The sequence below is a fragment of the Rhinoraja longicauda genome, chromosome 34 (assembly GCF_053455715.1).
Source record: "Rhinoraja longicauda isolate Sanriku21f chromosome 34, sRhiLon1.1, whole genome shotgun sequence".
NCBI lineage: Eukaryota > Metazoa > Chordata > Chondrichthyes > Rajiformes > Arhynchobatidae > Rhinoraja > Rhinoraja longicauda.
This window is the reverse complement of record NC_135986.1, coordinates 23,987,943-24,015,589: the sequence shown is the minus strand read 5'-3', so window position 1 is coordinate 24,015,589 and position 27,647 is coordinate 23,987,943. Positions and strand designations below refer to the sequence as shown.

General features: G+C 51.3%; 1 protein-coding gene across 1 annotated transcript in view; it reads right to left on the bottom strand.

The window, feature by feature from the left end:
- Positions 1-24,372, bottom strand: part of LOC144609641 (uncharacterized) — a 38,257-nt gene extending 13,885 nt beyond the window's left edge. The window contains exons 1-7 of the mRNA XM_078428142.1: positions 24,312-24,372; positions 21,206-21,271; positions 19,323-19,388; positions 16,705-16,770; positions 12,104-12,169; positions 6,838-6,882; positions 4,604-4,669 (exon numbers count right to left, since the gene is read on the bottom strand). Of these exons, the coding sequence (XP_078284268.1) occupies positions 4,604-4,669; positions 6,838-6,882; positions 12,104-12,169; positions 16,705-16,770; positions 19,323-19,388; positions 21,206-21,271; positions 24,312-24,369 (433 nt within the window). The 5' untranslated portion in view covers positions 24,370-24,372. The remainder of the gene's footprint in view (positions 1-4,603; positions 4,670-6,837; positions 6,883-12,103; positions 12,170-16,704; positions 16,771-19,322; positions 19,389-21,205; positions 21,272-24,311) is intronic.
- Between the last annotated feature and the right edge of the window lie 3,275 nt (positions 24,373-27,647).

The following is a 27,647-nucleotide window of genomic DNA, read 5'->3' as shown; positions in this document are numbered from 1 at the left end:
GTATGGTGATGAGTTGCCAGAGGAGGTAGTCGAGCCTGGGACTATCCTGACGTTTTTGAAACGGACAGGAACAGGGATAGGACGTGTCTGGAGGGATGTGGACCAAACGCGGGCAGGTGGTGCCATCCGAGGAGGCTGGGACTATCGCAACAGGGCGGCACGGTGGCGCGGCGGTAGAGTTGCCGCCTTACAGCGAATGCAGCGCCGGAGACTCGGGTTCGATCCCGACTACGGGTGCCGTCTGTACGGAGTTTGTACGTTCTCCCCGTGACCTGCGTGGGATTGCTCCGAGATCTTCGGTTTCCTCCCACACTCCAAAGACGTGCAAGTATGCAGTAACATGTAAAAATTGTCCCTAGTGTGTGTGGGATAGTGTTAGTGTGCGGAGATCGCTGGGCGGTGCGGACCCGGTGGGCCGAAGGGCCTGTTTCTGCGCTGTAGCTCTAAACTTAACTAATCTCAGCCAAATTAAACATTTAGACAGGTACATGGATAAGTCGGGTTTTGGAGGGATATGGACCAAGCGCGGGCAGGTGGAACTAGTGTAGCTGGGACATTGTTGGCCGGTGTGGGCAAGTTGGGCCGAAGGGCCTGTTTCCACGCTGTATCACTCTGACTGTATGAATGATCCCAGGGTTAACCTACGATGAGCGTTTGTGGGCACTGGGCCTGTACTCGCTGGAGTTTAGAAGGATGAGGGGGGACCTCATTGAAACGTACAGAACAGTGAGCGGCCTGGATAGAGTGGGTGGGGAGAGGATGTTTCCACTGGTGGGAGAGTCTAGGACCAGAGGGCACAGCCTCAGAATTAAAGGACGTTCCTTTAGGAAGGAGACGAGGAGGAATTTCTTTAATCAGAGGGTGGTGAATCTGTGGGACTCTTTGCCACAACCGGCTGGATCAGCGGGTCAGGCAGCATCTCTGGAGAACGTGGACAGGTACAAAGTGCTGGAGTAACTCAGCGGGTCGGGCAGCATCTCTGGAGACCAAGTCAGTAGATCTGTACATTGGAGTTTGATGCATTACTAATCAGCCACGATCACATTGAGTTGGACAAGGGGTTGGACCGGCTAGATGCGGGAAGATTGTTCCCGATGTTGGGGAAGTCCAGAACAAGGGGTCACAGTTTAAGGATAAGGGGGAAGTCTTTTAGGACCGAGATGAGAAAGTTTTTCTTCACACAGAGTGTGGTGAGTCTGTGGAATTCTCTGCCACAGAAGGTAGTTGAGGCCAGTTCATTGGTGATATTTAAGAGGGAGTTAGATGTGGCCCTTGTGGCTAAAGGGATCAGGGGGGTACGGAGAGAAGGCAGGTATGGGATACTGAGCTGGATGATCAGCCATGATCATATTGAATGGCGGTGCGTACAGGCTCGAAGGGCCGAATGGCCTATTCCTGCACCTATTTTCTATGTTTCTATGAACCCAGGTCCCTGGCACTGGGCGCTCCGGTTTCCTCCCGCACTCCAAAGACGTGCAGGTTTGTAGGTTAATTGGCCTCTGTTACATTGTCCCTAGTGAATGTGTGCGTAGTGGGATCGCTGGGCGGTGCGGACCCGGTGGGCCGAAGGGCCTGTTTCCGCACTATCTCTAAACTAAACTAAACTTTTTAAAAAAACGAAACTAAATTAAAAATGCCTTCTGGTTCATACGTCATTGTCCATTTTGTTAATCCTATCCAGTGAAATGGCACAACAGTGTCCTTTATAAAACCATCAATATAATTTAAGGCACAAAGTGCTGGAGTAACTCAGCGGGTCGGGCAGCATCTCTGTGGAGAACGTGGACAGGTACAAAGTGCTGGAGTGTCTCAGCGGGTCAGGCAGCATCTCTGGAGAACATGGACAGGTACAAAGTGCTGGAGTAACTCAGCGGGTCGGGCAGCATCTGTGGAGAACGTGGACAGGTACAAAGTGCTGGAGTAACTCAGTGGGTCGGGCAGCATCTGTGGAGAACGTGGACAGGTACAAAGTGCTGGAGTAACTCAGTGGGTCAGGCAGCATCTGTGGAGAACGTGGACAGGTACAAAGTGCTGGAGTAACTCAGCGGGTCGGGCAGGATCTCTGGAGAACGTGGACAGGTACAAAGTGCTGGAGTAACTCAGTGGGTCAGGCAGCATCTGTGGAGAACGTGGACAGGTACAAAGTGCTGGAGTAACTCAGCGGGTCGGGCAGCATCTGTGGAGAACGTGGACAGGTACAAAGTGCTGGAGTAACTCAGTGGGTCAGGCAGCATCTCTCTGGAGAACGTGGACAGGTACAAAGTGCTGGAGTAACTCAGCGGGTCGGGCAGCATCTCTCTGGAGAACGTGGACAGGTACAAAGTGCTGGAGTAACTCAGCGGGTCGGGCAGCATCTGTGGAGAACGTGGACGGGTGACGTTTCGGGTCGGGACCTTTCTTCAGTTAGTTTAGAGACACACACACACACACACACGCATGTCTTTGTGTAACGTTTTCCTCACAGAGGGTGGTGGGCGTGTGGAACGAGCTGCTGGGAGGAGGTAGTGACAGAGAGGGAGAGAAAGGTGAGGGAGAGAAGGTGAGAGAGAGAGAAGGTGAGGGAGAGAGAAGGTGAGAGAGAGAGGGGGGTGGTGAGGGAGAGAGGTGAGGGAGAGAGGCTGGGACTATCGCAATGTTTATGAAACATTTAACCACGGAACATCCTGGACAATACAGCCCACCCCTCCGTGACACACTGGTCAACCTGAGAAGCCCCTTCAGCAACAGACTGGTCCCACCAAGATGGAGCCCAGAACGCCACAGGAGATCCTTCTTCCCTGTGGCTATCAAACTGGACAACTCCTCCCCTTCTGTTGTGGGGTAGACTGACCCCCCCACTCCCCCCAATCTTTGCACACCACCCCCCCCCGATCCTTTCCACTTGTCACTATGATTTCATGTATCATGTGCTTTTATGACACTTGGCAGATCAATTTCCCTCCTGGGATAAATAAAGTTCTATCATAGAAACATACAAACTAGGTGCAGGAGGAGGCCATTCAACATTTGGACAGGTACAAGGATAGGACTGGTTTTAGAGGGGTATATATATACGAGCAAAACATCGTCAGGTGGGACTGGTGTAGAGGGGACCTGATGTCAATGTGGGCAAGTTGGGCCAAAGGGTCTGTTTCCACCCTGGACGACTATGATTCATAGGAACATAGAAAACAGGTGCAGGAGGAGGCCATTCAGCCCTTCGAGCCAGCACCGCCATTCAATGTGATCATGGTTGATCATTCTCAAACATAGACAATAGGTGCAGGAGGAGGCCATTCAGCCCTTCGAGCCAGCACCGCCATTCAATGTGATCATGGTTGATCATTCTCAAACATAGACAATAGGTGCAGGAGGAGGCCATTTGGCCCTTCGAGCCAGCACTGCCATTCATTGTGATCATGGCTGACCGTCCACAATCAGTAACCCGTGCCTGCCTTCTCCCCATATCCCGTGATTCCACTAGCTCCCAAAGCTCTATCTAACTCTCTTTTAAACCCATCCAGTGAATCGGCCTCCACTGCCGTCTGTGGCAGAGAATTCCACAAATTCACAACTCTGGGTGATTTTTTTTTTCTTTCTCACCTGTTTTAAATGGCCTCCCCTTTATTCTTAAACTGTGGCCCCTGTTTCTGGACTCCCCCAACATTGGGAACATTTTTCCTGCATCTAGCTTGTCCAGTCCTTTTATAATTTTACACGTCTCTATAAGATCCCCTCTCATCCTTCTAAATTCCAGTGTATACAAGCCTAGTCGCTCCAGTCTTTCAACATATGACAGTCCCGCCATTCCAGGAACTAACCTAGTAAACCTACGCTGCACGCCCTCAATAGCAAGAATATCCTTCCTCACATTTGGAGACCAAAACTGCACACAGTACTCCAGGTGCGGTCTCACTAGGGCCCTGTACAACTGCAGAAGGACCTCTTTGCTCCTATACTCAACTCCTCTTGTTATGAAGGCCAACATTCCATTGGCTTTCTTCACTGCCTGCTGTACCTGCATGCTTCCTTTCAGTGACTGATGCACTAGGACACCCAGATCTCGTTGTACGTCCCCTTTTCCTAACTTGACACCATTCAGATAATACTCTGCCTTCCTATTCTGACCACCAAAGTGGATAACCTCACACTTACCCACAGTAAACTGCATCTGCCACGCATCCGCCCACTCACACAACCTGTCCAAGTCACCCTGCAACCTCGTAGCATCTTCCTCACAGTTCACACTGACACCCAGCTTTGTATCGTCTGCGAATTTGCTAATGGTACTTTTAATCCCTTCATCCAAGTCATTAATGGATAGGGACAGGTTTGGAGGGATATGGGCCAAACGCGGGCAGGTGGGACTAGTGTAGATGGGGGCATGTTTATTCGGTGTCGGCAAGTCTGGTGTCGACCCGAATCGTCGCCCATCCCTTCTCTCCAGAGGTGCTGCCCGACCCGCTGAGTTACTCCGGCACTTTGTGTCTGTCTTCGGTGTGAAGCAGCACCTGCCGTTCCTTCCTACACTAGAGGTGGACAGAGAGAGAGAGAGAGAGAGACACGTGGAACGGCACAGGCTCTGTGCAGGAGTAGGCCGTGCCTGCCCCCGGCACCACCGTACCTTCGACTTCAGCCAGGCTCTCCAGGGATCCGGGCCGGAAACTGGCAGAATCCACGTCCGTGACGGCTGGAAGAGGGGAGTGTGTTAGTGGGGGTGACGGAGGGAGGAGTGTGCAATCCCCTCCCCTCCCCTCCCCTCCCCTCCCCTCCCCTCCCCTCCCCTCCCCTCCCCTCCCCTCCCCTCCCTCCCCTCCCCTCCCCTCCCCTCCCCTCCCCTCCCCTCCCTGTGCAAACATTAGGTCTCCACTGTGTGCGTGCATTTGTGTGTCAGTGTACCTGCGCATGTCTGTGTGTGTGTGTCTATGTCTGTGTGTGCAAGTGTGTCTGTCTCTGTCTATCTGTGTGCATGCATGTGTGCAAGTGTGTGTCTATGTGCGTGCGTGCGTGCAAGTGTGTGTCTCTGTATCTGCGTGCGTGCGTGTGTGCAAGTGTGTATCTGCATGCGTGTGTGTGTGCAAGTGTGTATCTGCATGCGTGTGTGCAAGTGTCTCTGTCTATCTGCGTGTGTGTGTGCAAGTGTGTCTGTCTGTCTATGTGCGTGTGTAAGTGTCTGTCTATCTGCGTGCGTGTGCAAGTGTGTATCTGCGTGTGTGTGTGTGCAGGTGTGTCTGTCTATCTGCGTGCATGCAAGTGTGTCTGTCCCCGTCTGCGTGTGTGCGTGTGTGCAAGTGTGTCTGTCTCTGTCTGTCTGCGTGTGTGTGTGCAAGTGTGTCTGTCCCCGTCTGCGTGTGTGCGTGTGTGCAAGTGTGTCTGTCTCTGTCTGTCTGCGTGTGTGTGTGCAAGTGTGTCTGTCCCCGTCTGCGTGTGTGCGTGTGTGCAAGTGTGTCTGTCTCTGTCTGTCTGCGTGTGTGTGTGCAAGTGTGTCTGTCCCCGTCTGCGTGCGTGCGTGTGTGCAAGTGTGTCTGTCTCTGTCTGTCTGCGTGCGTGTGTGCAAGTGTGTCTGTCTGCACGAGAGTCTATCTTTGTGCCTTAAATGGTATTGATGGTTTTAAAAAGGACTCTGTTGGCCCTGGGTGGCATTTCACTGGATAGGATGAACAAAATGGACACCGATGTGTGAGCCAGAAGGCGTTTTTAATTTAGTTTAGTTTTTTAAAAAGTTTAGTTTATTTAGTGCATGTGTTTGCATGGTTGTGGGCCTGTGAGACTCTGCATGTGTGTCAGACTGTCTGCATGTGTGCGTGTCTGCACCTGTCTATGTGCATGTGTGTGCATGTCTGTGTGCATGTGTGTGCATGTCTGTGTGCATGTGTGTGCATGTCTGTGCGTGTCTGCATCTGTCTATGTGCATGTGTGTGTGCGTGCGTGAGTACCTGTGAGTCTGCACGTGTCTGACTGCCTACACGTGTCTGTCTGTGTGCACGTGTCTGTGTGCGTGCCTGTGTCTGTGTGCATGTGAGTGTCTGTGTCTAGCTGCCTGTTCACGTGTCTGCCTGCGTGTGTCTATCTACATGCTGCATGCGTGTGCATGTCTATCTGCATGCTGCATGTGTATGTGCATGTCTGCATGCTGCATGTGTATGTGCATTACTCTGTGCTGTGCGTGTGCATCTCTGTCTTTTCTCTTTTTTCCTTTTTTATTTTGTGTGCGTCTGTGCCTGTCTGCATTCTTGTGTGTGTCTGCGCCTGTCTCTGCCTGTGTGTGTCTGCCTGTGTGCGCGTGGACGTGTCTCTGCCTGTGAGTGTGTGTGTGCGCGTGTGTATCTGCCTGTGCGTGTGTGTCTCTGCCTGTGTGTGTGTGTGCATGTGTGTCTCTGCCTGTGTGTGCGTGTGTGTCTCTGCCTGTGAGTGTGTGCGTGCGTGTCTCTGCCTGTGTGTGTGTGTGTGTGCGCACGTGTGTGTCTCTGGCTGTGTGTGTGTGTGTGTGTGTCTCTGCCTGTGTGTGTGTGTGCGCACGTGTGTCTCTGCCTGTGTGTGTGTGTGTATCTCTGCCTGTGTGTGTGTGTGTATCTCTGCCTGTGTGTGTGTGTGCGCACGTGTGTGTCTCTGGCTGTGTGCGTGTGTGTGTGTGTCTCTGGCTGTGTGTGTGTGTCTCTGCCTGTGTGTGTGTGTGCGCACGTGTGTCTCTGCCTGTGTGTGTGTGTGTATCTCTGCCTGTGTGTGTGTGTGTATCTCTGCCTGTGTGTGTGTGTGCGCACGTGTCTATCTCTGCCTGTGTGTGTGTGTCTCTGCCTGTGTGTGTGTGTGTGTGTGTGTGTGTGTGTGTGTGGGGAAGGTCATGTCACCACTTCGTACCTGCTGGAGGCGGCTCGCTCACTCCGACCGTTTCTGGCAGCAACCCTGAAACACAAAATGGCGGTCGGTCTCTCTGCGCGCACGGGTCTCGGGGGTCACCCACCCTGTGGTGGCACGTACGAGGGCCTGGCGATCGACCCATTGCCCTCCCCCCCCTCGCCCCGTCCCCTTCACCCAGCTCCCGTACCCAGTAAATCGTGTCTTACTAACTCGACTAAGTTTTTAATTTAATGAAACACCTTTATAGAGCCGCTGCCTCACAGCGCCGGAGACCCGGGTTCCATCCCGACCACGGAGTTTGTACGTTCTCTCTCCCCGTGGCCTGTGTGGGTTTCCTCCAGGATCTTCGGTTTCCTCCCTCACTCCAAAGACGTGCGGGTTTGTAGGTTAATTGGCTCGGTGTAAAGATGAATTGTCCTTAAGTGTGTGTGTGTAGGACAGCGTTAATGTGCGGGGATCGCTGGTCGGTGCGGACTCGGGTAGTATCGCTAAACTAAACTAGAGGGTGTGGCCTTAAGATGGGAGGGGAAAAATGTAACGGTGTGTGGGGTGGGGTGGGGGGGGGGGGGGAAGTATTTTTTGTTCAGAGGGTGGTGGGGGCCTGGAACACGTTGCCAGGGGTGGTGGTGAAGGCAGATACGATAGTGGCTTGTAAAAGACTTTCGGATGGGTGGAGGGGTTATGGATTGCACGCAGGCAGATAAGAGTTGGCTTAGCGATACGGCGTGCAACGGGCCATTCGGCCCACCGAGTGCGTGCCGACCAGCGATCCTTGCACGCCTGTGCTGTCCCACACCCACTAGGGACAATTTACCATTTTATACCCGGGAGTCCACATCACAGGGGATCTGACATGGACAACACACATTGCCGCACTGGTGAGTAAGGCAAGGCAATAGACAATAGGTGCAGGAGGAGGCCATTCGGCCCTTCGAGCCTGTACGCACCGCCATTCAATGTGATCATAGCTGATCATTCTCAATCAGTACCCCGTTCCTGCCTTCTCCCCATACCCCCTGACTCCACTATCCTTAAGAGCTCTATCTAACTCTCTCTTGAATGCATTCAGAGAATTGGCCTCCACTGCCTTCTGAGGCAGAGAATTCCACAGATTCACAACTCTGACTGAAAAGGTTTTTCCTCATCTCTGTTCTAAATGGCCGACCCCTTATTCTTAAACTGTGGCCCCTGGTTCTGGACTCCCCCAACATTGGGAACATGTTTCCTGCCTCTAATGTGTCCAACCCCTTAATAATCTTATACGTTTCGATAAGATCTCCTCTCATCCTTCTAAATTCCAGTGTGTACAAGCCTAGTCGCTCCAGTCTTTCAACATATGATAGTCCCGCCATTCCGGGAATTAACCTACGCTGCATGCCCTCAATACCAAGAGCAGCGCCTTTACCACCTCAGACAGCTGAGGAAATTCAGAGTGTTTCAGAGGATCCTTCAGTGCTTCTACTCTGGGGCTGTAGAGAGCATCCTGTCCGGCAACATCACAGTCTGGTTTGGGAACAGCTCTGCCCAGGACAGGAAGGCCCTGCGGAGAGTAGTGCGTTGGGCAGAACGCACTATGGGAACTACACTCGCCCCCCTGCAGGACCTATACATCAGGAGGTGCAGATCCAGAGCCAGCAACATTATGGGGGACCCCTACCACCCCAGCAACGGACTGTTCCAGCTGCTACGGTCAGGCAAACGCCTCCGCTGTCACGCTGTGAAAACGGAGAGGATGAGACGGAGTTTCTTCCCACAGGCCATCAGGACTGTTAACTCTCATATCACCAGGGACTCATTTAATTTATTTTTTGTGTTAACATTTTTTTCTCTATTCTGTTTGCCACTTTTATTTCACTGCACGTGGTGTATGTGTACGGGACAAATAAACTTGACTTGACTTGGCAGCCAGATAAGAGTTGGCTTAGAGATACAGCATGAAACAGGCCCTTCGGCCCACCGAGTGCGTACCGACCAGCTTTCCCCGCACGCACGAGGGACAATTTACGATTTTGCCACGTTGATTAACCTACAAACAAACCCCTGTGGTGTTTGATGTGGGAGGAATCCGGAGAAAACCCACGCAGGTCACGGGGGAGAACGGACAAACTCCGTACAGACAGCGCCCGTGGTCGGGATTGAACCCGGGTCCCTGGCGCTGTGAGGCAGCAACTCTACCGCTGCGCCAGAGTCAGTCTGAAGAAGGGTCTCGACCAGAAACGTCACCCATTCCTTCTCTCCCGAGATGCTGCCTGACCTGCTGAGTTACTCCAGCATTTTGTGAATAAACGCCGTCGATTTGTACCGGCATCTGCAGTTATTTTCTTATACGTATGTAGTTGGTTTAGTTTAGAGATACGGCGCGGAAACAGGCCCTTCGGCCCACCGGGTCCACGCCGACCAGCGATCCCCGCACATTAACACTATCCTACACGCACTGGGGACAATTTACACACACACACACACCAAGCCATTTAACCTACAAACCCGCACGTCTTTGGAGTGTGGGAGGAAACCGACGATCTCGGAGAAAACCCACGGGGAGAACGTACAAACTCCGTACAGACGGCACCCGTAGTCGGGATGGAACCCGGGTCTCCGGCGCCGCATTCACTGTAAGGCGGCAACTCTACCTCTGTGCCTGCCTTCTCCAGAGATGCTGCCTGACCTGCTGAGTTACTCCAGCACTTTGTGTCCTTCTGTGTTCTCTTGCACGCGGTGGGATCCATATTCCCTGCACTCTGGGAAGCATTTGTCCTGAATTTTCCGACTGGATTTACTCTTGCACTTTGGGCGTTACACTTTCAGCGCAGAAATCGGCCCCTCCTCTCCCCTCTTCCCCCCCCCCCCCCCCCCCCTCCCCCCGATCGTCCCCTACACTCGCACTATCCTACACACGTACACGCTCCGCGCAGACAGCACCCGTGGTCGGGATTGAACCCGGGTCTCCGGCGCTGCGCCACCATGTTGATCGATCGCGTGGAACAGGTAGCGCGAAAGAGAAAATAAAGAGACCTGCGCTGCGGAGAGAGAGAAAGTGCAGACAGCAAAAAGGGCAAGAGCTGCAAGGAGGTAGAGTGGAAGATCGGGAGTTTAGTTTAGAGACGCGGCGTGGAAACGGGCCCTTTGGCCCGGCGAGTCCGCGCCGACCAGCGATCCCCGCACACCAACACAGTCCGGCACGCACGCACGTGGGGCAATTTACAACGACACCAAGCCGATTAACCTACAAACCCGCACGTCTTTGGGGTGTGGGAGGGAACCGGAGCGCCCGCGCGGGTCACGGGGAGAACGTACAAACTCCGTACAGACAGCGCCCGTGGTCGGGATCGAACCCGGGTCTCTGGTTGAAAGATACAGCAGGGAAACAGGCCCTTCGGCCCACCGAACCCGCACTGGCCATCAATCACCCGTTCACACTAGTTCTATGTTTTCCGACCTTCGCACACACTCCCGACACACTGGGGGAGGGCGATGGGCGATTAACCTACAAACACGCACGTGTCTTAGGGAGGTGGGAGAAAAGCGGAGCGCCCCGGGAAAAACGAAGGGGGCCAACTGGAGCGGCACGGTTGCGCAGCGGTAGAGTTGCTGCCTCACGGCACCAGAGACCCGGGTTCGATCCTGACTACAGGTGCTGTCTGTACGGAGGTTGTACGTTCTCCCCGTGACCTGTGTGGGTTTTACCCGGCTGCAAAGGGGCTAGTTACATAGAAAATAGGTGCAGGAGGAGGCCATTCGGCCCTTTGAGCAGCGCTGCTATTCAATGTGATAGACAATAGTCAATAGGTGCAGGAGGAGGCCATTCGGCCCTTCGAGCCAGCACCACCATTCAATGTGATCATGGCTGATCATCCACAATCAGTACCCCGTTCCTGATTTCTCCCCATATCCCTTGATTCCGTTAGCCCTATGAGTTAAATCTAACTCTCTCTTGTATCCATCCAGAGAATTGGCCTCCACTGCCTTCTGTGGCAGAGAATTCCACAGATTCACAACTCTCTGGGTGGAAAAAGTTTTTCCTCATCTCAGTCCAAAATGGCCGACCCCTTATTCTTAAACTGTGTGGCCCCCTGGTTCTGGACTCCCCCAACATCGGGAACATTATTCCTGCATCTAGCCTGTCCAATCCCTTAAGAATTTTATATGTTTCCATAAGATCCCCTCTCATCCTTTTAAATTCCAGTGAATACAAGTCCAGTCGACCCAATCTTTCATCATATGACAGTCCCGCCATCCCGGAAATTAACCTGGTGAACCTACGCTGCACTCCCTCAATAGCAAGGATGTCCTTCCTCAAATTAGGAGACCAAAACTGCACACAATACTCCAGGTGCGGTCTCACCAGGGCCCTGTACATCTGCAATAGGACCTCCTTGCTCTGAAGGTACAGTTAACATAGAAAATAGGTGCAGGAGGAGGCCATTCGGCCCTTCGAGCCAGCACTGCCATTCAATGTGATCATCCACAATCAGTAACCCGTGCCTGCCTTCTCCCCACATCGATTTATTCACAAAATGCTGGAGTAACTCAGCAGGTCAGGCAGCATCTCAGGAGAGAAGGAATGGGTGACGTTTCGGGTCGAGACCCTTCTTCAGACTGATGTCAGGGGGGCGGGACAAAGGAAGGATATAGGTGGAGACAGGAAGATAGAGGGAGATCTGGGAAGGGGAGGGGAAGAGAGGGACAGAGAAACTATCTAAAGTTGGAGAAGTCAATGTTCATACCACTGGGCTGCAAGCTGCCCAGGCGAAATATGAGGTGCTGTTCCTCCAATTTCCGGTGGGCCTCACTATGGCACTGGAGGAGGCCCATGACAGAAAGGTCAGACTGGGAGTGGGAGGGGGAGTTGAAGTGCTCGGCCACCGGGAGATCAGTTTGGTCAATGCGGAACGAGCGCAGGTGTTCAGCGAAGCGATCGCCGAGCCTGCGCTTGGTTTCGCCGATGTAAATAAGTTGACATCTAGAGCAGCGGATGCAATAGATGAGGTTGGAGGAGGTGCAGGTGAACCTCTGCCTCACCTGGAAAGACTGTTTGGGTCCTTGGATGGAGTTGAGGGGGGAGGTAAAGGGACAGGTGTCCCCACATCCCTTGATTCCACCAGCCCCTCGAGCTCTATCTAACTCTCTTTTAAATCCATCCAGTGAATCGGCCTCCACTGCCCTCTGTGGCAGAGAATCCCACACATTCACAACTCTCTGGGTGAAAAGGTTTTTTCTCGCCTCAGTTTTAAATGGCCTCCCTCGCGATCGGATGGTTGATAGCTACCGTTTGTGCTGTGCAGAGATGTTCTGCCGCTGTGTATGCTGTCTCTGGTCCTGTCCGCCATGACGTCTGAAACACAAGGGCAACGTTTAGGCTAACATACACTCAGACAGCTGTTGTGGAGTCGGAAACAGGCCCTTCAGCCCAACTTGCCCGTGCCGGCCAACACGCCCCCATCTACACCAGTCCCACCTGCCCGCGTTTGGCCCGCATCCCTCCAACCCCGTCCCGTCCATGAACCTGTGCAGGAAGGAAATGCAGAAAAAACCGAAGGTCGTGGCAGGAAACATGTTCCCGATGTTGGGGGGAGGTCCAGAACCAGGGGCCACAGTTTAAGAATAAGGGGCAGGCCATTTAGAACTGAGATGGGGAAAAACTTTTTCACTCAGAGAGTTGTGAATTTGTGGAATTCTCTGCCTCAGAGGGCAGTGGAGGCCAATTCTCTGAATGCGTTCAAGAGAGAGCTGGATAGAGCTCTTAAGGATAGCGGAGTCAGGGGGTATGGGGGAGAAGGCAGGAACGGGGTACTGATTGAGAATGATCAGCCATGATCACATTGAATGGCGGTGCGTATAGGCTCGAAGGGCCGAATGGCCTCCTCCTGCACCTATTGTCTATTGTCTATAGACACAAAAAGCTGGAGTAACTCAGTGGGACTGGCGGCATCTCTGGAGAAACGCAAAGGGTGATGTTTCAGATCTAGACAACCCGAAACGTCACCCAGACGTCTGCTTCTCTCCAGAGATGCCGCCTGTCCCGCTGAGTTACTCCAGCTTTTTGCTTCCATCCTCTCTCCATGTGCCTGTCCAAAATTGCCCCTCAGATTCCTATCAAATCTCTTCCCCCTCACCGTAAACCCTTGTCCTCTGGTCCTCGATTCCCCCACTCTGGGCAAGAGACTCTGTGCGTCTACCTGATCTATTCCTCTCATGATTTTGTACACCTCTATAAGATTACCCCTCATCCTCCTGCGCTCCAGGGAATAGAGTCCCAGCCTGCTCCCAACCCCTCCCTGTAGCTCAGGCCCCTCGAGTCCTGGCAACATCCTTGTAAATCACCCCGAGCCCCTTTCCTGCTTAGCAACATCTTTCCTGTAACAGGGTGACCAAATCTGAACACAATACTCCAAACCCCCCCCTGCAGGACCTATACATCAGGAGGTGCAGATCCAGAGCCAGCAACATTATGGGGGTCCCCTACCACCCCAGCAACGGACTGTTCCAGCTGCTACGATCAGGCAAACGCCTCCGCTGTCACGCTGTGAAAACGGAGAGGATGAGACTGAGTTTCTTCCCACAGGCCATCAGGACTGTTAACTATTATAACTCCAGGGACTAAATCTTCTTTTCTGTATTAATTTTAATTTATATGCTGTAATTGTAATTTTTTGTGCACAATCCGCAGGCATTGCCACTTTCATTTCACTGCACATCGTGTATGTGTATGTGACAAATAAACTTGACTTGACTTGACCAGTGCCCTGTACAACTGCAACATGACCTCCCAACGTCTGTACTCAATACCTTGACCGATGAAGGCCAATGTGCCAAAAGCCTTCTTGACCTGATCCACCTATGATGACACCAGGTCACAGGGAGAGCGTGCAAACTCCACACGGACAGACAGCACCCGAGGTCAGGATGAAACTTGGGTCTCTGGCACTGTGAGGCAGCAGCTCTACCCGCTGTGCCACCAGTACCTTAAGATCCCGTCTGCAGTAAAGACTCCACGCCAACCAGCGGTCGCCTCGAACACTGGTTCTATCCTACACAGAGGGTTGCCAACTGTCCTGTATTAGCTAGGACATCCCGTATATTGGGCTAAATTGGTTTGTCCCGTATTAGGCCCAGGGAGCACTGTAGACCCGGACACTGAAGGCCCGGACAATGTTGGCCTGTACAATGTACGCCCGGGGGCCGCTGTAGGCCCGGACAGTGTAGGCCCGGAGGCCTGGGTGCCGCCTCACGGAGGTTGCATAGCAACCCACCTCCCGGTCCGGGCGGCTGCCATTGGTGGAGCGGGAGCATGTGGCCGCTGGCTGGGAGAGTTCACGCGGGGCGGTGATGTCACCGTTTGTCCCTTATTTGGGTGTGAGGAAGTTGGCAACCCTACCTACACACCAGGGGCAATATACAGAAGCCAATTAACCTACAAAACCTGCACGTCTTTGGGACGTGAGAGGAAATCTCCTTTCCATTGACTCCATCTACACCTCGCGCTGCCTCGGCAAGACCAGCAGCATAACCAAGGACCAGACCAGTCTCACCCCGGCCACTCCCTCTTCTCCCCTCTCCCATCAGGCAAGAGGTACAGAAGTGTGAAAACGCACAGCTCCAGATTCAGGGGCAGTTTCTTCCCAGCTGTTATCAGGCAATTGAACCGTCCTCTCACCAACTAGAGAGCGGTCCTGAGCAAAGATACTAGAGGAGCAAGATGAACCACTCCGTCAAAATCGCCTATACTGAAGTGCAGTACGCAAAGGAGCGTAATGTCCGCCATTTTAGTAGGCAAAACCCGCCGTTCGCTCTGCCTCTTGCAGTGTAATCAGTGTTTTGGGGGGACAGTATGTGTGATGATACCATTAAAATGCAGAATATATCTCATCTATCAACTCACAGATTTGTATTATTTTTCTTTTAAAATGTTTCTGCAAGTTTCTGCCTACTAAAATGGCCGCCGTGACCTGCGTGGGTTTTCTCCGTGATCATCCGTTTCCTCCCGCACTCCAAAGACAATAGGTGCAGGAGGAGGCCATTCGGCCCTTCGAGCCAGCACCGCCATTCAATGTGATCGTGGCTGATCATTCACAATCAGCACCCCGTTCCTGCCTTCTCCCCATACCCCCTGACTCCGCTATCCTTAAGAGCTCTATCTAGCTCTCTCTTGAATGCATTCAGAGAATCGGCCTCCACTGCCTTCTGAGGCAGAGAATTCCACAGATTCACAACTCTCTGACTGAAAAAGTTTTTCCTCATCTCCGTTCTAAATGGCCTACCCTTTATTCTTAAACTGTGGCCCCTGGTTCTGGACTCCCCCAACATTGGGAACATGTTTCGTGCCTCTAACGTGTCCAACCCCTTAATAATCTTATACGTTTCGATAAGATCCCCTCTCATCCTTCTAAATTCCAGTGTATACAAGCCTAGTCGCTCCAGTCTTTCAACATACGACAGTCCCGCCATTCCGGGGATTAACCTAGTAAACCTACGCTGCACGCCCTCAATAGCAAGAATATCATTCCTCAAATTTGGAGACCAAAACTGCACACAGTACTCCAGGTGCGGTCTCACTAGGGCCCTGTACAACTGCACACAGTACTCCAGGTGCGGTCTCACCAGGGCCCTGTACAACTGCACACAGTACTCCAGGTGCGGTCTCACTAGGGCACAATCTTATGTTTCGATAAGATCCCCTCTCATCCTTCTAAATTCCAGTGTATACAAGCCAAGTTGCTCCAGTCTTTTAACATATGACGTGCGGGTTTGTAGGCTAATTGGCTTGGTGTAAATGTAAAATTGTCCCTAGTGTGTGTAGGATAGTGTTAGTGTGCGGGGATCGCTGGTCGGCGCGGACTCGGTGGGCTGAAGGGCCTGTTTCCGCGCTGTATCTCTAAACTAATCTTGATGCATTCTACTAGATAGCCGTTCACAGAAACATAGAAAATAGGTGCAGGAGTAGGCCATTCGGCCCTTCGAGCCTGTACGCACCGCCATTCAATATGTTCAAGCAGAACCTTTCTCTTGCCCAGGGTTAATTTCATCCGGGTTCGATCCCGACTACGGGCGCTGTCTGTACGGAGTTTGTACGTTCTCCCCGTCACCTGCATGGGGATTTCTCCGGGTGCTCCGGTTTTTAATCCCACGCTCCCAACCCGACCGCCTTTCCCCGTCGTATTTCCTGGCCGCAAGCGCTGCGGTCAGACTTTTAACGTGACATTTTGTCAAATGCCCCTTGTGAAACACCTGTACTCGGTAAACCACCCTCCAGCCTGTCATTACATCGAGGAATTTAACTGTTGATCAAGCGCGGTTTTGTGAACGGTTACGGGGAGAGGTCAGGTGGCGCAGCGGGTAGAGCCGCTGCCTCACAGCGCCAGAGATCTGGGTTCGATCCTGACCACGGGTGCTGTCTGCACGGAGTTTGTACGTTCTCCCCGTGACCTGCGTGGGTTTTCTCCAGGTGCTCCGGTTTCCTCCCACACTCCAAAGACGTGCGGGTTTGTAGGTTAATTGGCTTGGTAAATGTAAAAATTGTCCCTAGTGTGTGTAGGATAGTGTTAATGTGCGGGGATCGCTGGGCGGCGCGGACCCGGTGGGCCTGTTTCCGCGCTGTATCTCTAAATCTAAATCTATATTCTGCACTCTGAATGGGCCTCTCGAAAACTGAGAACTCCCTGTCTTCCAATCTACCTCATTGAAGTCATCGCACTTTTTTTTGTTGCCTGCACTTTCTCTCTACCTGTACCACTACATGCTGCACTCTTTATTTTCTTTCTGGCGCTACCTGGTGCACGCACGGATGGTGTGATTTGACTGGGGAGCCCGTGAAACAACCTCTTTCGTTGCGTCTCGGCACACGTGACAATAATAAACCGTTATCAATACCTTGTAACGAAGGCTGGGACGTTCTTGAGCCAGTCTGACTTGCTGCAGAGGTATTCATCGGCAAACCTGTAAAATAAGGGCAACACTGAGACGACGGAGCCTGAAGAACCATCTTCACACACCTGGTCTCCCCAACAGTACCGCACAACGGTCAACGTGAAACCAAGCGCACAGCAGGCCGCTCGGCCCAGCTAGTCATGATGGGAGAGTCGAGGCCCAGAGGGCACAGCCTCAAACTGAAGAAGGGCCTCGACCCGAAACGTCACCCATTCCTTCCCTCCCTCCAGAGATGCTGCCCGTCCCGCTGAGTTACTCCAGCGTTTTGTGTCTGCCCTCGATTTAAACCAGCATCTGCAGTTCCTTCCTACCCACCTTTAGAACGGAGATGAGGAGGAATTTCTTTAGTCAGAGGGTGGTGAATCTGTGGAATTCATTGCCACAGACTGCTCTGGAGGCCTATATTCACAAAATGCTGGAGTAACTCAGCAGGTCAGGCAGCATCTCAGTTTGAGAAGGAATGGGTGACGTTTCGGGTCGAGACCCTTCTTCAGACTCGGCTCTGGAGGCCAGGCCAGTGGGCATTTTTAAAGCGGAGATTGACAGATTCTTGATTAGCAAGGGCGTCAAAAGTAATGGGGAGAAGGCGGGGGAGTGGGGTTAAGAGGGATAGATAGACGTGGACGTCGGAAGCTCGCAGCCCCCTGAGTGGGGGCCGACATCGGGAGCTCCAGCAGCAGCAGCGTCTTCGTCCGCCCCGGATTGCGGGGCTTGGGTCGGCCCGCCGCGGGATTTTCTCCACCCGGCGGGGGCTTCAATGTCGGGTGCCCCGACGTGCGGCGGCAGCGTCTTCGCCCGCCCCGAATCGCGGGGCTTGGGTCGGTCCGTAGCGGACCTTTCACCGTCCGGCGCGGCCTGGAACGTGGCAACTTCAACAGCCTGACCGCGGGAGAAGGCGGCAGAGGAAGAGAAAAGACATTCTGGCCTTCCATCACAGTGAGGAGGTGACTGGAGGAGACTCACTGGGATGGATGTTTCTTTTTGTTTGATTGTGTGTGTTATTGCTTATTTTTATTGCTCTTGTTGTTGGACTGTGGGTAATCTTTCATTTCACTGCACATTTATGTGTGTGTGACAAATATCATATCATATCATATATATACAGCCGGAAACAGGCCTTTTCGGCCCTCCAAGTCCGTGCCGCCCAGCGATCCCCGTACATTAACACTATCCTACACCCACTAGGGACAATTTTTTTACATTTACCCAGCCAATTAACCTACATACCTGCACGTCTTTGGAGTGTGGGAGGAAACCGAAGATCTCGGAGAAAACCCACGCAGGTCACGGGGAGAACGTACAAACTCCGTACAGTGCAGCACCCATAGTCAGGATCGAACCTGAGTCTCCGGCGCTGCATTCGCTGTAAAGCAGCAACTCTACCGCTGCGCTACCGTGCCGCCCACGTGACTTGACTTGACTAGATCAGCCACAATTGAATGGTGCTGAATCGATGGGCTGAACGACTCAATTCTGCTCCCATGTCTTATAATTGTTTCGTTTAGAGATACAGCGCGGAAACAGGCCCTTCGGCCCACCGAGTCCGCGCCGACCAGCGATCCCCGCACACTATCACAAGCCTACACACACGAGCGACAATTCACACTTATACCAAGCCAATCAACAATCTCCCCATATCCCTTGATTCCGCTAGCCCCTAGAGCTCTATCTAACTCTCTTTTAAATTCATCCAGAGAATCGGCCTCCACTGCCGACTGTGGCAGAGAATTCTACAAATTCACAACTCTCTGGGTGGAAAAGTTTTTTCTCACCTCAGTTTTAAATGGCCTCCCCTTTATTCTTCGACTGTGTGGCCCCTGGTTCTGGACTCCCCCAACATTGGGAAAAATTTTCCTGCATCTAGCTTGTCCAGTCCTTTTATAATTTTATACCTTTCTATAAGATCCCCTCTCAGTGAATACAAGCCCAGTTTTTCCAATCTTTCCTCATACGACAGTCCCGCCATCCCGGGGGTTAACCTCGTGAGCCTACACTGCACTGCCTCAATAGCAAGGATGTCCTTCCTTAAATTAGGAGACCAAAACTGCACACAATACTCCAGATGTGGTCTCACCAGGGCCCTGTACAACTGCAGAAGGACTTCTTTACTCCCATAACTTACAAACCTGCACGTCTTTGGAGTGTGGGAGGAAACCGAAGATCTCGGAGAAAACCCACGCAGGTCACGGAAAGAACGTACAAACTCCGTACAGACAGCGCCCGTAGTCGGGATCGAACCCGGGTCTCCGGCGCTGCAAGCGCTGTGAGGCAGCAACTCTACCGCTGCGCCACCGTGTTTAGTCTTCTGATTTTCCATGAACACCATATCCTGCACTCTGAACGAACTTGGGATGAACTCCCAATCTTCCAACCTACCCTATTGCACTTTTTTTGTTGTCCGCACTTTCTCTCTACCTGTACCACTACATGCTGCGCCCTTTATTTTCTTTCTGGCGCTACCTGGTGCACGCACGGATGTTGTGATTTGACTGGGGAGCCCGTGAAACAACCTCTTTCGCTGCATCTCGACACACGTGACAATAATAAACCGTTATCAATACCTTGTAACAAAGGCTGGGACGATCTTGAGCCGCTCGGACTTGCTACAGAGGTATTCATCGGCAAACCTGTAAAATAAGGGCCACACTGAGATGACGGAGCCTGAAGAACCATCTTCACACACCTGGTTACCCCAACAGTACCGCACAACGGCCAACGTGAAACCAAGCGCACAGCAGGCCGTTCGGCCCAGCTAGTCATGATGGGATAGTCGAGGCCTAGAGGGCACAGCCTCAAACTGAAGAAGGGCCTCGACCCGAAACGTCACCCATTCTCCAGAGATGCTGCCTGTCCCGCTGAGTTACTCCAGCGTTTTGTGTCTGCCCTCGATTTAAACCAGCGTCTGCAGTTCCTTCCTACCCATCTTTAGAACGGAGATGAGGAGGAATTTCTTTAGTCAGAGGTTGGTGAATCTGTGGAATTCATTGCCACAAACGGCTCTGGAGGCCTATATTCACAAAATGCTGGAGTAACTCAGCAGGTCAGGCAGCATCTCAGGCGTGACGTTTCGGGTTGAGACCCTTCTTCAAACTTGGCTCTGGAGGCCAGGTCAGTGGGCATTTTTAAAGCGGAGATTGACAGATTCTTGATCAGCAGGGGCGTCTAAGGTAATGGGGAGAAGGTGGGGGAATGGGGTTGAGAGGGAAAGATAGATCAGCCACGATTGAATGGTGCTGAATCGATGGGCTGAACGGCTCAATTCTGCTCCCATGTCTTATAATTGTTTAGTTTAGAGATACAGCGCGGAAACAGGCCCTTCGGCCCACCTGGTCCGCGCCGCCCAGCGATCCCCGCACACTAACACAAGCCTACACACACGAGGGGCAATTTTACACTTATACCAAGCCAATTAACATAGAAACATAGAAAATAGGTGCAGGGGCCAGCACCGCCATTCATTGTGATCACGGCTGATCGTCCACAATCAGTAACCCGTGCCTGCCTTCTCCCCATATCCCTTGATTCCACTAGCCCCTTGAGCTCTATCTAACTCTCTCTTAAATCCATCCAGTGAATCGGCCTCCACTGTCCTCTGTGGCAGAAAATTCTACAAATTCACAACTCTCTGGGTGGAAAAGTTTTTTCTCACCTCAGTTTTAAATGGCCTCCCCTTTATTCATAGACTGTGTGGCCCCTGGTTCTGGACTCCCCCAACATTGGGAACATTTTTCCTGCATCTAGCTTGTCCAGTCCTTTTATAATTTTATACGTTTCTATAAGATCCCCTCTCATCTTTCTAAATTCCAGTGAATACAAGCCCAGGCTTTCAAATCTTTCCTCTTATGACAGTCCCGCCATCCCGGGGATTAACCTCGTGAGTCTACGCTGCACTGCCTCAATAGCAAGGAAGTCCTTCCTTAAATTAGGAGACCAAAACTGCACATAATACTCCAGATGTGGTTTCACCAGGGCCCTGTACAACTGCAGAAGGACTTATTTACTCCCATAACCTGCAAACCTGTTTGTCTTTGGGGTGCGGGAGGAAACCGAAGATCTCGGAGAAAACCCACGCAGGTCACGGGGAGAACGTACAAACTCCGTACAGACGGCGCCCGAAGTCGGGATCGAACCGGGGTCTCCGGCGCTGCAAGCGCTGTGAGGCAGCAACTCTACCGCTGCGCCAGTCTTCTGATTTTCCATGAACACCATATCCTGCACTCTGAACGAACTTGGGATGAACTCCCAATCTTCCAACCTATCCTATTGCACTTTTTTTGTTGCCTGCACTTTCTCTCTACCTGTACCACTACATGCTGCGCCCTTTATTTTCTTTCTGGCGCTACCTGGTGCACGCACGGATGGTGTGATTTGACTGGGGAGCCCGTGAAACAACCTCTTTCGCTGCATCTCGACACACGTGACAATAATAAACCGTTATCAATACCCTGTAACGAAGGCTGGGACGATCTTGAGCCGCTCGGACTTGCTACAGAGGTATTCATCGGCATACCTGTAAAATAAGGGCCACACTGAGATGACGGAGCCTGAAGGCCCATCTTCACACACCCGGTTACCCCAACAGTACCGCACAACGGACAACAGTACAGCGGGCCGTTCGGCCCACAGTGGGAGAGTCCAGGACCAGAGGGCACAACCTCGGAATAAAAGGACGTACTTTTGGAATGGAGGCGAGGAGGAATTTAATTAGTCAGTGGGTGGTGAATCTGTGGAATTCATTGCCGCACACGACGGTGGAGGCCACAAGTCAGTGGGTATTTTTAAAGCAGAGATTGACGAGTTCTTTATTGGGTGTTTGTGACGAGCGTTTGTCAGCACTGGGCCGGTACTCGCTGGAGTTTAGAAGGATGAGGGGGGACCTCATTGAAACTTATGAGACCGCACCTGGAGTATTGCGTACAGTTTTGGTCTCCTAATCTGAGGAAAGACATTCTAGCCTTAGAGGGAGTACAGAGAAGGTTCACCAGATTGATCCCTGGGATGGCAGGACTTTCATATGAAGAAAGACTGGATAGACTAGGCTTGTACTCGCTGGAATTTAGAAGACTGAGGGGGGGGATCTTATAGAAACATATAAAATTCTTAAGGGGTTGGAGAGGCTAGATGCGGGAAAGATTGTTCCCGATGTTGGGGAAGTCCAGAACAAGGGGTCACAGTTTAAGGATAAGGGGGAAGTCTTTTAGGACTGAGATGAGAACGTTTTTTTTCACACAGAGAGTGGTGAATCTGTGGAATTCTCTGCCACAGAAGGTAGTTGAGGCCAGTTCATTGGCTATATTTAAGAGGGAGTTAGATGTGGCCCTTGTGGCTAAAGGGATCAGGGGGTATGGAGAGAAGGCAGGTACGGGATACTGAGTTGGATGATCAGCCATGATCATATTGAATGGCGGTGCGTACAAGCTCGAAGGGCCGAATGGCCTACTCCTGTACCTATTTTCTATGTTTCTATCTAGTAGTGAATGAAGGGCCTGGGTAGAGTGGACGTGGGGAGGATGTTCCCACAGGTGGGAGGGTCTAGAGGCAGAGGGCACAGACTCAGAATAAAAGGACGTTCCTATAGAAAGAGGGTGAGGAGGAGTTTCTTTAGCCAGAGGGTGGTGAATCTGTGGAACTCATTGCCACAGACGGCCGTGGAGGCCAAGTCAACGGGTATTTTTTAAAGGAGGGATTGATCGGTTCTTGATTAGTACGGACGCCAAAACTCATGGGGAGAAGGCGGGAGAATGGGGTTGAGAGGGAATGATGGATCTGCCATTGAGAGTGATACAGTGTGGAAACAGGCCCTTCAGCCCAACTTGCTCCCGCCAGCCAACAATGTCCCAGCTACACTAGTCCCACCTTGGTCCATATCCCTCCAAACCTATCCTTTCCTGTCTAACTGTTTCTTAAACGTTGGGATAGTCCCAGCTTCAACTACCTCCTCCGGCACTTGGCCCATACACCCTTTGTGTGGAAAAGATACCCCAGATTCCTATTAAATCTTTCCCCCCCCCTCATCTTAAACGCGGCACGGTGGCGCAGAGGTAGAGTTGCTGCCTTACAGCGAATGCAGCGCCGGAGACTCAGGTTCGATCCTGACTACGGGCGCCGTCTGTACGGAGTTTGTACATTCTCCCCGTGACATGGGTGGGTTTTCGCCGAGATCTTCGGTTTCCTCCCACAATCCAAAGACATACAGGTTTGTAGGTTAATTGACTGGGTAAAAATGTTAAAAAATTGTCCCTAGTGTTTGTAGGATAGTTTTAGTGTGCGGGGATCGCTGGGCGGCGCGGACTCGGTGGGCCGAAGGGCCTCTTTCCGCGCTGTATCTCTAAATCTAAAAAGAAATCTTAAACCCATGTCCTCTGGTCCTTGATTCCTATACTCTGGGCAAGAGACTCTGTGCGTCTACCCGATCTATTCCTCTCATGGTTTTGTGCACCTCTGTAAGATCGCCCCTCATCCTCCTGCGCTCCATGGAATAGAGACCCAGCCTGCTCAACCTCTCCCTGTAGCTCATACCCTCTAGTCCTGGCAACATCCTCGTAAATCTTCTCAGTACCTTTTCCATCTTGACGACATCTTTCCTATAACACGGCACCCAGAACTGAACGCAATACTCTAAATGCGGTCTTGTCAACCACCGTGATTGAATGGCGGAGTAGACTCGATGGGATTAATGTCCCAGTTCTGCTCCTGTGACTTGTGATCTTATAGTTTTACGATTTGCCTTTGACACTACATTCTGTACTGTGAACGGGCCTCTCGTGAGTCAAGGATGAACTCCCGATCTTCCAATCTACCTCATTGCAGATGAGACACTTTTTTTGTTGTCTGCACTTTCTCACTATCTGTACCACTATACACCGACCAGCCAAAACATTATGACCACCTGCCTAATATGCTGTTGGTCCTCCGTGTGCAGCCCCGTACACAGCAGGGTGCGATGCACTGTGTATTGTGACACATTCCTCCCGTGACCACCATTTTAACATTTTCTGTGACTTGTGCCACAGTCGACCTTCTGTCGGTTCGGACCAGACGGGACAGCCTTCGTTGCCCTCGCCCATCGATGAGCCTTGGGCGCCCAACACCCTGCCTGTCGCCGGTTTGTGGTTTGTCCCTCCTCGGACCACTGTCGGTCGGTACTCACCACTGCTGACCGGGAGCACCCCACAAGCCTTGCCGTTTCAGAGATCCTCTGACCCAGTCGTCTGCCCATAACAATTTGGTCCTTGTCAAAGTCGCTCAGGTCTTTACTCCTGCCCATTTCTCCTGCATCCTACACGTCAACTTCAAGAACTGACGCTTCACTTGCTGCCTAATATATCCCGCCCCTTGACAGGTGCCATTGTAACAAGATCATCAATGTTAATCACTTCGCCTGTCAGTGGTCAGAATGTTTTGGCTGGTCGGTGTGTGCTGCATTCTTTATTCTCTTTCTGGCGCTACCTGGTGCACGCACGGATGGTGTGATTTGACTGGGGAGCCCGTGAAACAACCTCTTTCGCTGCATCTCGGCACACGTGACAATAATAAACCGTTATCAATACCCTGTAACGAAGGCTGGGACAATCTTGAGCCGCTCGGACTTGATGCAGAGGTATTCATCGGCATACCTGTAAAATAAGGGCCACACTGAGATGACGGAGCCTGAAGAACCATCTTCACACACCTGGTTACCCCAAGAATGTCGCACAACGGACAACAGCACGGCAGGCCGTTCGGCCCACGGTGGGACAGTCCAGGACCAGAAGGCACAACCTCCGTACCTTTGGAACGGAGGTGAGGAGGAATTTCATTAGTCAGAGGGCAGTGAATCTGTGGAATTCATTGCCACACACGACGGTGGAGGCCAAGCCAGTGGGTATTTTTAAGGCGGAGATTGCCAGGTTCTTGATTGGGAAGGGTGTCTATGATCTTGGGGGGAAAGGCAGGAGAATGGGGTTAGGAGGGAGTAGTACATCAGCCATGATTGAATGGCGGAGTAGCTTGGATGGTCTAGTTCTGCTTCTATAACTTATGAACTTATCAGCGACAGTCATATTGTCTGCGCCCTTTACGTGGCGACGCTTTGCATACCTTGAAGGTATTTATTCACAAAATGCTGGAGTAACTCAGCAGGTCAGGCAGCATCTCAGGAGAGAAGGAATGGGTGACGTTTCGGGTCGAGACCCTTCTTCAGACTGATGTCAGGGGGGCGGGACAAAGGAAGGATATAGGTGGAGACAGGAAGATAGAGGGAGATCTGGGAAGGAGGAGGGGAAGAGAGGGATGGAGGAACTGTCTAAAGTTAGAGAAGTCAATGTTCATACCACTGGGCTGCAAGCTGCCCAAGCGAAATATGAGGTGCTGTTCCTCCAATTTCCAGTGGGTCTCACTATGGCACTGGAGGAGGCCCATGACAGAAAGGTCAGACTGGGAGTGGGAGGGGGAGTTGAAGTGCTGAGGCAGACTGAGCGAAGGTGTTGAGCGAAACGATCACCGAGCCTGCGTTTGGATTTGCCGATGTAAAGAAGTTGACATCTAGAGCATCGGATACAATAGATGAGGTTGGAGGAGGTGCAGGTGAACCTCTGCCTCACCTGGAAAGACTGGTTTGGGTCCTTGGATGGAGATGAGGGGGGAGGTAAAGGGACAACCTTGGGTTGTGCATACCTTTGCATACCTTGGGTGTGCAAAAGAAAGAATATCATAGTGATGTCACATGTGACAATAATGATCGATTGATTGATTAATTCATTCTTTGGTTGATTGATTCATCCATTGATTGACTGAATAATTCATTGATTGATTGGTTGATTCTTTGATTGATTGATTAATTCATTCATTCTGTGGTTGATGGATTAATTAATTGATTCATCAATTGATTGATTGAATAATTCATTGATTGATTGGATGATTCATTGATTAATTAATTGATTCATCGATTTATTGATTGAATAATTAATTGATTGGTTGATTCATTGATTCATTCATTGGGATTGATTGATCCTTTGATTGATTAGTTCAATGATTGATTGATTCATTCATTGGTTGATTAATTAATGGATTGATTGAATAATTCATTGGGATTGATTGATTCATTAATTGATTCATTCATTGGGATTGATAGATTGATCCATTGACGCATTGATTGATTAGTTCAATGATTGATTGATTCATTCATTCATTGACTGATTGATTGATTCATCGATTGATTCATCGATTGATCCATCGATTTGATTGATTCATTGAATGAATGAAGGAATGAATCAGTCAGTGTGGAAACGGGTCCTTTGGCCTAAAGGGCCTGTCCCACTTGGCGATTTTTTAGGCGACTGCCAGCGACTGTTAAAGTCGTAGCAGATCCCCGAAATATTCTTTTACCCTCCGACAATGACCACGGCAATGCCGAGTCAGGTCGATACAAGTTACTTTTTTTGTGAAACTAGCACCTGGCTAAGAGATTACGCTGTCTTCGGAAACATCGCGAAATTCCAACGCTTATCAATGCTTCTCCGGCGCCCTAATTTTCGCTGAAATCACTGACAAGTCTGTAATTACGAGAGTTTTGAAATATAACATCTTGCCCGGGTTACTTGAAAACCAAGCTTCACGGTAACAAGGCACAAACTGGATCGACTTCCAGTTTACTAATAGCAGTATTAAGACATTTAATTTTAAACGTGTTTAAATGGATTTTTGTGCGGAGTGTGGGCATTCTTTGAAAATGTACGGGAGATGCATATCTGGTTTCTGGGTTGCATATCTGGGTAGGGAGCCTACTTTAAAAGTAATCGCTGTTGGCCATAAACATCTGACCGTCAAACGGTCGCCTCCAATCTACCTGTCAAATGTCCTGACGGTAAATAAATTGGTTAAACACAAGTATTTTATGGTATCTTCAAATGACTTTACTTAATTTAATATTACGTGGTTCTAAATGCATCTGCGACAAGCTAGCAAACCTGGGGACAGCATGCGACAGGGCTCGCAATAAGATTTAGATTTAGATATACAGCGCAGAAACAGGCCCTTCGGCCCACCGGGTCCGTGCCGCCCAGCGATCCCCGCACACTAACACTATCCTACACTCCACTAGGGACAGTTTTTTTAAACATTTACCCAGCCATTTAACCTACAAACCTGTACGTCTTTGGAGTGTGGGAGGAAACCTAAGATGTCGGAGAAAACCCTCGCAGGTCACGGGGAGAACGTACAAACTCTGTACAGACGGCGCCCGTAGTCAGGATTGAACCTGAGTCTCCGGCGCTGCATTCGCTGTAAGGCAGCAACTCTACCGCTGCGCCACCGTGACCGAAACGATAAGCAACGATGCCTGGCGACAAGCCAGCTGTCGCCGAGAAATTTCTACCCGGACAATCTCTCAGCGACGCGCCGAGATCCACTACGATTCTTGGACGACTCCTCACGATGCAGTTTTGGTCTCCAAATTTGAGGAATGATATTCTTGCTATTGAGGGCGTGCAGCGTAGGTTTACTAGGTTAATCCCCGGAATGGCGGGACTGTCGTATGTTGAAAGACTGGAGCGACTAGGCTTGTATACACTGGAATTTAGAAGGATGAGAGGGGATCTTATTGAAACGCATAAGATTATTAAGGGGTTGGACACGTTAGAGGCAGGAAACATGTTCCCAATGTTGGGGGAGTCCAGAACCAGGGGCCACACAGTTTAAGAATAAGGGGTCGGCCATTTAGAACAGAGATGAGGAAAAACTTTTTCAGTCAGAGAGTTGTGAATCTGTGGAATTCTCTGCCTCAGAAGGCAGTGGAGGCCAATTCTATGAATGCATTCAAGAGAGAGCTAGATAGAGCTCTTAAGGATGGCAGAGTCAGGGGGTATGGGGAGAAGGCAGGAACGGGGTACTGATTGAGAATGATCAGC